Here is a 12,166-nt window from a genome sequence, read left to right as displayed (position 1 = left end):
TAGTGTTGTACCTTGGGAGGGTGATCAGGGTCTCAGGATTCTATTTCTTAGTGGTTTTTTCAGATGAGCTGTAAAACTGAATTGTTATACACTTGTAGAACTTCCCATGCTATTTTCCTCAAGTACAGAGTGATAGTCCTGGCCATAAATTAATTTGTGTGATTACAGATTTGCCTCAGTTTCCCAGTCAATTTCCGTTGGATGTTTTCTTACCTAATACATTTAGTGTTGCCCCTTTTCACCACAGAGCTGGCTGCATTTGAATAGTGAGTGAAGGGATCCCTATGTGAAGTTTGTATACCATGTGGCTAAATGTGGAGTATTGAATGGCTCAAAAGATTGCTGAAGGGATAGAGAGCCTTTGCCAATTCGTCTCTGGCCCAAGTGGGTTGTGACTTATCTACTGTCTATTGGTTAACCTGTGTGAAATGAGCTTATGATCTAAGACCAGTTCCTAGTGGAAAGATTCCCACATCTCAAAAACCAGTTTGCAAAATACTTTGGATGAAATTTGGTATGTCAGAGTATGTTACTATTTTCATACATTCAGCTGGAAAATGCAGCTTATTTTTGGCACTGCTGACATTATAGTGCAAATTCTGCATTCTGGATCCCTGACAATATTAATAGTAACTCTGTGCGTACATTCTCCATGTTTCTGTTCTCTCTGTCAAGCCAAGGCCATCTTTTGCTCAAATGTGCTTATTGGTTTGTTTTCAGCAGCCATCCACCAATGGGAAATACCTATTTACAGGAAAATGGAATACAGAGTTGTAGCGTGTTGGTCCATGATATTAGAGAAACCAGGTGGGTGAGGAAATCTCTTTTATTGAACCAACTTCATTTGGTGAAATAGCCAAGCTTTCAAACTACACAGAGCTCACCCACTTCGTCTCTCTAAGGAACAAAGACTCACAGTATGTTTGTTTCAGAAGATGAATAAGAATATAATATATTTTGGCTACATAACATTTTATTTGTGTTTTTAAATGACCTCTCTTGTATTAAAGAATCTTGACTTTAGCCTGTTCACAGGTTAAAGTCATGTTCTCTTGTTTACAACAAGTTGTTCTTCCTGCAGAAAAAAAAATTCAGTCAGAAAAAAACTGGTCAGTTCTGAATCTGTTTTTGTTAATTTTTCATGCCATTTGGGGTAATCATTTTAAACATTCCGTCTGGCCTATTTTTTTTTCCCAGCAGCATATCTCCTTTTCACTTTTTCTTCACCACCCTCTGACTCCTTCTGCGGAAGGGTGGGAAAGAGAAGGGAGGACTCCCCAGAAAGACAGCTGCCTCTCTACTTCAGTGATTTCCCATTTCTGGCCTCTCGTGGCTGGAAAGTTTTCTCCCTACAAATTGTCCATTATGATAAATAGGCCAGCTGCATGTGTGCACAGTAAAGGAGTAGTGTGTGGCTGCATGCTTTATACAGGACTTTTCTTGGACAGTTAAGTTTACAACTGAAGGCCTCTCTCTTTTTTATTTCCCCCCCCTCCTCTTCCTGACACTCATGGCCTACATTCCAGGAGATCAAGCCTGGCGCATGTTGATGAATGTAAGTTTTATTTAGAAACATGACCACTTGTCACCACTCAGTCTCATGTTAGCAGGCCGGGTCTACTAACATTTGTTTGGAATGTGAGCATTTTTGTACAGTACTCACAAAGGCAAGCTTGCCTGCAGCACAGTCTGTTGGACTACAAGCTTTTGGACTGCAAGTTCTTGTTTTTAGTACTGGAAATTTTCATGGTGGTAGGAGAGGATTTATGTGGCGTGAGGATGGCAGAGGACTGCAGTGTGGATTCAGACCTCCCAGACTGCAATTGCGATGTCACAAGGCAGGCAGCTATTTACTTTTCTTATGTATTTCTTTGGAATTTGTTATAGCTTGCTGAGGAACTAGTTGTCATAGTATTAATCCATAGGCATGCTGCCTTACCAAAAAACTTTTTCTTTTCTGCCCAGAATTTTAGTGTTGTTGAGGAGTGTTAGGAAATCATGATGTGCTTTGTTGTCTTGCTATAATTCTGGGATCTTCAAATGTTTGTCTTAACTGAAAACAGCCTGACCACTACTAGTAGGTGGTTAAATAAGGCTGAATGAAACCATAGATCTGATTTTTACTACTGTTTTTAATACAAGATCATGTAAACAGAGGGTTGTAATTTACTACCTGCTGTTTGTGTAATCAAGGGGGCCTGACTACATCCAAAAGTCAAAGATGTGGAGAGGCTCTGTAAAAGTACTTCCAGCATTAATGTGTGCTAAACTCATCCTTCATGTACATATGTTGCATCCGATGAAGTGAGCTGTAGCTCACAAAAGCTTATGCTCAAATAAATTTGTTAGTCTCTAAGGTGCCACAAGTATTTCTTTTATTTTTGCGAATACAGACTAACACGGCTGCTACTCTGAAACATAGTATTAAAATGTCTGTAGCCAGATGGATCTTTGTAGCTTAGTTTTGAACAATGTATAGTGGATTGAAAGATTTTTATTTTTTCTCAAATATTCTTCCTGGATTTTTTTTCCATCTTGTATTTTTTCACAATATTTTTAGTGTAAGCTAACTTGTAAGTTGTAAAATTATTTTTCAGTAAAGGTAAAAGTATAGAATCTGAAGAGTAAATGTGGCATTTTCAACTACTCATTCATTACTGAACTATGAAAGCTACTTTTTTATTTTATTTTATTTTATTTTATTTTATTTTATTTTATTTTATTTTGCATTTCACTATTTAATTTATTTTAGATGATGAAAGAATTTTACAATCTGTTCAGGTGCATGCATAACATTTCCCATGGTACTGTTCCCCAAACAGAAGCATTTAAGTATGAATGAAATAGTGTACTTGCATTGTGTTCTTGGAATATATTTGCCTGGAATTTGAGAATTCAAGTATCTCCAAAAGGGTGGAGTAATAGTTTCTCATTGTTTTCTCCCTCTTGAGTTGGAACTCCAGTGTTTTGCCAATCTAATTTGTTTGAGCTTAGATATTACTATAGGCATGGTGTGCGAATGGTTAACAGCTAATTAAAACTATAAGCTGATGATAGATTCAGCTGATGTCACATTTCTGTGCGTATTTTTTGTGGTTGGCTTTTAAATGAATGTTAGTAACCAGCTGTCTAATGACTAATAGTGAAGTTATGAATTCTGTACGATACACTGTTGTGTGTTTATGGTGCAATATATGTTTAGATTTAAGCAGAATTTAAGCATATCTAGTTTAATTCTAGCTAACTGTTTGAGTTTTAAAAGACCTTCCTTATTGTTTTCAGCTCCAGAATATTTTCTGTGTATTTTTCTTGGTTTGAAATTGGCTTTCTCATTAGCAATAAACTGGAAAACTGAGCAATTGGATTACATAGTATTTTCCTTCCTGAGCAAGGACAAATGCCTGAGTTTTAATATGGGCTACGAGAAAAGTACAGCAAGCTTCAGGGACTTCCTGTACTTATATGTCAGGCTTGCTAAATTTATACAACCCTGCTTAAACCTGCCATGTGATAGTTCCAAGCATCTAATTTGAATTAGGAATCCTTGTTAGCAAACAGGGGAACTCAGCCAAATCCTCTCACAGTAACACGTTTCGTGAGATTTTCCCAGAAGAATTTGCTTTATTTTCATATAATGCTGTTGCAAATGAAACCCCAAAAGCTTCATTTTGCTGCGGCAGCAGACCCCCATGTGTAGAGACTGTGCAGCCTGCTCCCTGCCTGCTGGCAGAACTCCATGAGTCCCACTATCTTTCAGGCCCTGTAGGTCAGGATTTTAGACTATTGGAGAATTTAGAAATAAGTTTCTAATATATATATATATATATATATATATATATATATATATATATATATATATATACACATATATATATATATATTGTCTCTGCTACATGCACAAAATATGTAGTTGTGCATGTGCAATTAATTTCAATGGGTGGCACAAAAGAGCTTAAAACTTCTTCATATGCTCAAACTAGAGGTGGGAAATAATTAGGTGAGCATGTAAGCATATAAGTGTGCAGGTATGTTTTCAGTGTAATCAAAAGCACATGTTGAGGTTATTTGAGAGATTTATACATTTGATGAATAATTAAAAAGCCTCTTAGAGCCCTACACATGGATCAAAATCCCTTTGTGCTAGGCACAAACACAGAACAGAATGAGAGCTCTGTAATGATTTGCTTTTAACCTCCTAAAGACTAGAGAGATGGACCTAAACCACAAAGTTTGGTTTCAAACTTACCCAAATTTCAAGGATACTATGATCTGATTTTTTTGGAGGAATCATATAAGCTGAAGTCCTGAAAATAGCTCTGTGTGGTGCACACTTATTACATGCTCTGTTGTGAGTGGTGGAATCGCAGTTCCCCAGAAGCCCCTGCTTGGAGGCACTGTGTCTGAAGCAGGCTCTAGAATGCCAGGAGAATACATAGCAGCAGTTACTGCTGAGCCCTCTATACCAGTTGTTTTCAACCTGTGTTCATTTGCAGACCCCTAAAAATTTCAAATGGAGGTGCCAGACCCCTTTGGAAATCCTAGACAGTTTGCGGACCCCAGGGGTCCACGGACCATAGGTTGAAAACCACTGCTCTGAACAGAGTGAAGCATATACTGTCCCTATGCCAGTTCCACTCCACAAAGTAATACACTAGTAGGGATAGGACTATGACTCTGCCTCTCACACACTCTCTTTGGGATTTTTAACACTAACAGAACAACCCCGATATTTGTGGAGGCCAAAGGGACTATCCACAGATTCCAAGGCCAGAATGGACCATTGTGATCACTTAGTCTGACCTCCTGTATAGCACAGGCCATAGAACTTTGCCAAAATAATTCCTAGAGCAGATCTTTTAGAAAAACTAGTAACCTTGATTTTAAAATTCTCAGTGATGGAGAATCCACCATGACCTTTGGTAAATTGTTCTAATAGTTAACATCTGACCGTTCATGCTTATGGAATGTGGTTAGGTCTCTCTCATTCTCCTATCTAATGTTCTCTTGAAAAGACAGCTGATTGGTGTCCTTGGTGATTATTGTTGCACAGCAAGGTTACCAGTCCTGTTACAACCAAGAAATCATTGTGGGGGCAGATTCTGCTCTCCGTTACATACCAGTGTAAATCTGAAGTAACTATTAAAATCCAGTGCAAGTTAGAGTAGCCCTTAAGATTGGGGAAGGTAGAAGAGTGGGTTAGTGCAGTGGCTCTCAACCTTTCCAGACTACTGCACCCCTTTCTGGAGTCTGATTTATCTTGTATACGCCAAGTTATACCTCACTTAAAAACTACTTGCTTACAAAATTAGCCATAAAAATACAAAAGTGTCACAGCACACTAGTACTGAAAAATTGCTTACTTTCTCATTTATACCATATATTTATAAAATAAATAGATTGGAATATAAATATTGTACTTACATTTCAGTGTATAATATAGAGAGCAGAATAAACAAGTCGTATGAAATTTTAGTTTGCATTGACTTCACTAGTGCTTTCTGTATAGTCTGTTGTAAAACGAGTTGTGTTGATGTACCACCTGGAAGACCTCTGCGTACCCCCAGGGGGACACATACCACTGGGTTAGTGTACTGAGCTCTGCACCAGATAAGGACAGAGTTCACTATCTCTAAGGGCGAGAGAGTTCAGTCTTTAGAACTTATAGGTGAATAAGTCTTATTAGATGCATGTAGTTCAACACCAATGCAGGTCAATTTCATTTTGTTAATTGCAATAGCTATTTACTTGTAATCTGACCAGGTGACTACATTAGTGAAACAGAAGACACAACTAATTTAGATGGATTTTTTTTTACACTGACCATATTAAATACATTTTCTTTCCCTGAACCAAGCTTTGATTCCACCCTCAGAGATACGGAAGCCTATAAAATCTTGTGTGTGGCCTCTGAAAATCCTGAATTTCTGTTAGTTAGAAATACTGGGTTTGGGCACTATTTATATGATTGTAGTGCTGTAAGTAGTAAGGGGAAGCCCTAGATTAGCAATTCTGTTGTTTGAGTGTGAAGTTAAGTTGAATTTCTTTCGAAGAGAAAATTATACAAAAGTCATGTCTTATAGAGGCTGTTTAATGATGTGCATGTGCTCTTGTTTCTCCTTTTGGCAGGGTGAAGAAGTTGAAGGAGACCCTGGTAGCTGTGCAGCAGCTGGATAAGAACATGAACAGCTTGAGATCCTGGCTCGCTCACATTGAGTCAGAGCTGTCCAAACCCATTGTCTACGAAACCTGTGATTCCGAGGAGATACAAAGGAAACTGAATGAGCAGCAGGTAAAATACAAAATGAGGTAGAAGAGTAAAAAACCTGACACAATCACCACACTGGCAGTTGCACTATGGTGTGGGGAGACCCAAGTAAAGTATACCCTTGGGCTGCCGATATCCAACTCAGTGTTGAAAGAAGGCACTGATGCAGAGAAGATGCCCTTAGATTTCAAGGCAGATAGTGCTTATTGCATCACTCTGGTAGAGTCTTCTGCCGGCTTTGACATTGAATCTACAAGGAGCTGCTTGACCCTGCCAGACAGAGGTAAGGTACCATGATGTTATGTCTAGAATGTGGGTTACTTTTGTGGTTGAGGTTTTTCCTTTGTTTTTTAGTATATAATGAACTACCGTCCACTTCCAGAATTAAAATGAAACCATACTGTAGTGTTTGCTTTCAAGTTTTATAAGTGCTTGACATTGTCCATCTTTGGAAATACCTTCTGGTTTTGTTTTGTTTTGCAGTTCATAAACATGTTTGAGTCTCTTTGCATGCTGAGTTGCATGCGCGATACAAAACTGATGTTTAACTTTAAGCGGATGTGCACTATGCAAAGTCTGCACACATTGCTGGAACGAAGCAGTTCATGCTGCAAATAGGAAAAGTGGGATGGGGCAGATACATTTTTGTTTTGTTTAATTAGTAGTAGTTTTTTACATTGTACTACGCTGTTAGTATGCTTCCTTTCCACTTCCATCACAACTTAGGAAAGAGTAACATCAGTTTTGCAAAGTAAAGAAATACACGTTTCTGTACATATTTTTGTTACTCTATGCCAGTTCTGTCTGACACACTGGGCAGAGATTCTGTTGCCTGTCACACAGCAGATTGCATTCTTGTCAGTTATTTCCTGGCAGATTGGTCGCTGGCTGATATCAGTGCAGTTTGTGATGAGCTTGTGAAAAGCAAAATAACACCTCTCCTTAACACACAATAAAGTAGAGACGTTTAATTTTTTTGTGGGGAGAAAAGTACTGTAGCATTTTGCAGATAATTGATTTATAAAGCATGCAGAATGACAATGTGGTCTATTGAATGCAGTGCAAGTCCAAAAACTAAGAATCTCCTCAGTTTTAATCCTAGCTCCTCAACTGACATACTATGTGGCTATGGGAAAAAGCCTTTTAACCTCTGTGTACATTTCACTATCTATAACATGGGATGAATAATACATACAGGACAGATATGACGAGTAGCTAATACTGTGCAGTGCTTTGAAGATGTAACATGCTGTACAGTGCTAAGTATTAATGTAAAAGCAGATGTTTAGAGACTTCTTGGCAGCGTACCTACATGGGCATCCCAAGGTTTGTTATGACTCCTTTACTACTGCATTCATTCTGGGTACAGACATCAGTTGAACTCTTCATTCTCTGCAGTTCTCAGCTGTTGTTTCTGTGCAATGCTAGATGGTGGCAGTGTTCATTTTGAAGTACTAGTGGTTTCATTGGAACTCCAAAGGGGACAAACACTGGAAGTGTATTTTACCTTGTAAGCATAGTACGTTTGGCAGCTCCCTGCGAATTAATTTTTTATAACACTAACAGCAAAGAAAACATGAACTTTTAACATAAAGAAGAAAGTATTTTTATTATAGCTGTTACTAGTAATATTCATTTGGTTTTTACAACACAGGTTACCTCAGCTACCTTTTCAGCCAGTTATGTCAGCACTAGTTTTTCTTTCTGTTTGATCTGTATATTTTTCCACATTTGTTTTCTCTTAGGGACATGTTATATCCCCAGCCCACACTGTCACAAACTATCACTCAACTACAGATCTCAAATTTAATTAAAAATGTAGCATTGCCTGCCAGAAACTAGGGCCTGATCCCAGTTCTGTGGCTCCCACACTCTGCTTTTACTGGCTCATCAGCCAAGTCTGAGTTGGAGGGGAACACACATAATAACTTTTCAGTTGCTCTTCTGGGGCAGTTAAAGCAGTATGACCTGAAGGAGAGTGAGTGTAACCTCACTGCAATCCGTCCAACCCTGGAAAACTAGTCAAATTTCAAAGGCCATTTTTTTTCTCTTTTTTGTTAATTAGGCCACAACAAATGTGAAACATGGCAAGGTGTTACAGAATGTCCCTTCTGTTTCCTTGCAGGTAGTGTTACTCTCCATCTTTAACCAGCCATTTGAATCATGAGGTATAATCCAAATGTAGTCAGCAATTGGGCAGGAAATTTTTCTTACAGATATCCAGGAATAATAAGAGATCATTTTCACAATCTGTCTCACAAGCACCAGTAACGTGCTGAAGACAAATATGTTGAAATGACATTTCAAGATGGAATGTCAGTTCCAGTGGAAAAAGGTCATGAAAACCAAGAAGTGGAGATTAATGATATAGGATCACATCTGAGCAATGCAATTCTTGAGGATGATGCAGATGGCATACATTGATGTCCTGTACCATGCATGTCCTTTGTAGTACTCCCAAGAGTTAAAACAGTCTTAGGAAATACATGAGCTACAATAGTGGGGATTGCTGGTGCTAAGGGCAGATCAGCAACTAAACTTTGTGAAAGTAAAAGCAGTAGAAGTAAAAGCAAATGTACAGTAAATCATTTATGGATGCAGACTGTAATTTAAAAACACTGAAGTGTTCATCTGTGGATTGATTTGTCCAAAAAGGCATTCACTAAATTCATGGCAACAACTGACTCATGTTTGAGTTCCATTTCAAAAAGGTGATTCAGAGGTTATGCTATGTGCAGACAAATAATACAGCTGAGGCAGTCACAAGGGAGGAGGCAAGATCTATGTTCATTTAACCAAACTTGTGCAAATGGTTGGTTCTTTATTCACTGGTCCCTATGTAATCTAGAATTCCAAGGCCACAAAATTTACTGCAAAATCCATACCATGGTGTGGAATTGTACTAAAAAAAAATCTGTTTTCAGTTTGTTTGGTTGTTTTAATTGGCTTTTAGCCCCTAGCATTGGAGAGAAAACCTTGAAAATGTGGCTTACTGCAACCCATGCATCTTTCTTTTCTTGAGCCTGCAAGCATCCTGAAACAATGACTCTGAGAGGTGTGGTCTGAATAGGCTATGAAATCTGAAACCTAAAGATGACAATTAAAAAGTCAATATTGTTAAGTATTTTACTGATGATCGTCACAGGAAAAACACCCAGTAAATGTGGCTATCCTAGCTGCAGGCTCTCTGGGAAATGTAATATTAAAATAAATAGTACAAGTGCTATTGAACTACTTTTTCATTCATTTTCACTAAAAAGCTCCATTTTCAAAATAAAGCTGCCAAAGAATTTCCAGTTTGTTTTAACAGTGTTACAGAATGTTGGGACATTGCCAATCTTAATTTTAAAATTGCCAGTGATGGAGACTCCAACATGATCTTTGGTAAATTGTTCTAGTGGATACCCTGACTCTTAAAATTTACACCTTATTTCCGGTCTGAATTTGTCTAGCTTTAACTTCTAGCTATTGGATCATATTATACATTAGTCCACTAGATTGAAGAGCCCATTGTCAAATATTTGTGCCCCATGTAGGTACCTGTAAACTGTGTTCAAGTCATCCCTTAACCTTCTTTTTGTTCGACTCGAGCTCAGTCTATTTAATTTATCACTATAAGGCATGTTTTCTAATCCTTTAATCATTCTTGTGACTCTTCTCTGACCCTTATCAACATCCTTTGTGAATTATGGACACCAGAACTGGACACAGTATTCCAGCAGCAGTCACACTGGTGCCACAGCCAGAGGTAAAATAACCTCTCTACTGCTACTGAGGATTCCCCAGTTTTTGCATCCAAAGATCACAGTACAATAGCCTTTTAGCCACTGCATTGCACTGAGAACTCTTGTTCAGCTGATTGTCCACCCTGACCCCCAAATCATTTCCCAGGATAGAGTCCCCCATTGTTTAAGTATGGCCTACATTCTTTGTTCCTAGATGTATACATTTACATTTAGCCATATTAAAAAGCACGTTGTTTGCTTGTGCCTAGTTCACCAAGCAATCTAGATTGCTCTGTATCAGTGACTTGTCCTCTTCATTATTTACTATCCCTTTAATTTTTATGTCATATGCAAACTTTATCGATGCTGGTTTTATATTTTCTTCTAGGTCATTGATAAAAATGTTAGATAATGTAGGGTCAAGAACCGAGCCCTGTAAGATGCCAGTAGAAATACACTCACTTGATGGTGATTCCTCATTTACACCTATATTGTAAAAGCTATCATTTAGCCGCTTTTAGTCCATTGAATCTGTAAAATGTTAATTTGATATAGTTCTAGTTTTTTTAATCAAAATGTCATGTGGTTCCAAATCAAGCACTATTACCTTTATCAACCAAACTTGTAATCTCATTTTAAAAAAAACTTCGTTTGACAGGATCTATCTTCCACAAAGCTATATTGATTCCTTACCCACGTTGTCCACATGTCTCTAGTGTCGTCTTCACTTTTGTTGTGGATTTTACTATAGATGTATAGAGTTGGAAAGCTAACCACATTCAGGATAAATTTTTTAATTCCTATCCCCCCCCCTTAATTTACTAAAATGAGATGGACATAGATTAGTTAGAAGAGTGTAATTGCTGACACTAGGAGGACTGCTTTTTCTTTCCATGTTTATGAAAACTTCTGCGGAAAGTCACTTTTCTCCCCTATTTTCCCCGCCATCCCCAATTAAAAATAATATTATCATTGGACAGCTGAGAGGAAAACAACTACATTTCATATTAAAGATGTACTGATAGATAGATAGATATGTGCTACTGCTGCCCCACCTGCAGAACATGTCAAGAGACACCCTCTTGACTTACCGAAGAATAGCATTACACGGGAACACAATATAGCAGAGTGAATGCCCACAGTGCAGTGGAACTTATTTATTTTTCTTGCCATTATTATTATTATTATTATCCTTCAGTATGACATCATAGGTATGGATGGTTGTTGTTTTTTAAGAAATAGCCTTCACAGCATAAAAGATACTTAAGCATGAAAAGGGGAAAGCTACGTTCTAAAACAGGGATGGGCAAACTTTTTGGCCTGAGGGCCGCATTGGGTTTTGGAAATTTTATGGCGGGCCAGTTAGGGGAGGCTGTGCCTTCCCAAACAGCCAGGCGTGGCCCAGCCCCTGCCCCGCTTCTCGCCCCCTGATGGCGCCCCCCCAAGACCCCTGCCCCATCCAACCACTCCTTCTCCCTGTCCCCTGACTGCCCCTGGAACCCCTGCCCCTGACTGCCCCCCGCCACCCCATCCAACTCCCCCTCCTTCCTGACTGCCCCCCTGGGACCCCTGTCCCCATTCAATACCCCCCCACCCGTTCCGCACTCTCTGACCAACCCCCCCGCTCCCTGCCCCCCGAATTCCCCTGCCCTCTGTCCAACAACACGCCCCCCTCTCCCTGCCCCCTTACTTTGCTGCCTGGAGCACCGGTGGCTGACGGCGCTAGAGCTGCACCGCCCGGGGCTGGAGCCAGCCAAGCACCGTGCAGCACAGAGCACCGGGTCAGGCCGGGCTCTGCAGCTGCGCTGCCCCAGGAGCTAACAGCCCCGCTGCCCAGAGCATTGGCGCCCATAGAGGCTCCAGTGCAGACACTTGTCAACCTCATCATGTCTGTTCGTATATTCTCTCCCAGCGAGACTCCTGCAGGCATTCAACGTGTGCTAACACATTCATCATCATATGTATTACAGTAGTGCCTAAGGACCAGCCAAAAACAGGGCCCCTCTGTGCTAGGCACCCAACAAACACAGTACAGTAGATGGTCCCTGCCCTGCAGAGCTTACAGTCTAAACAACCAAGACAGACGCAGCCTGGTTAGAACACATAAGCAGAGGGAACAATGTGATGGTAACAGATGGCTTGTTAGTTTCCACAAGGGGCTGAGCTAAATGGAAGG

General features: G+C 39.6%; 1 protein-coding gene across 1 annotated transcript in view; it reads left to right on the top strand.

Moving 5' to 3' along the window:
* SYNE1 (spectrin repeat containing nuclear envelope protein 1) overlaps positions 1-12,166 on the top strand; it is a 503,778-nt gene that overhangs the window by 449,570 nt on the left and 42,042 nt on the right. Inside the window, exon 130 of the mRNA XM_084624934.1 lies at positions 6,127-6,289. Coding sequence (XP_084481060.1) covers positions 6,127-6,289 — 163 coding nt within the window. The remainder of the gene's footprint in view (positions 1-6,126; positions 6,290-12,166) is intronic.

The sequence above is a fragment of the Lepidochelys olivacea genome (assembly GCF_965140295.1).
Source record: "Lepidochelys olivacea isolate rLepOli2 genome assembly, chromosome: 3".
NCBI classification, from domain to species: domain Eukaryota; kingdom Metazoa; phylum Chordata; order Testudines; family Cheloniidae; genus Lepidochelys; species Lepidochelys olivacea.
The sequence above is the reverse complement of the archived record's forward strand: the minus strand, read 5'-3'. Positions and strand labels throughout refer to the sequence as shown.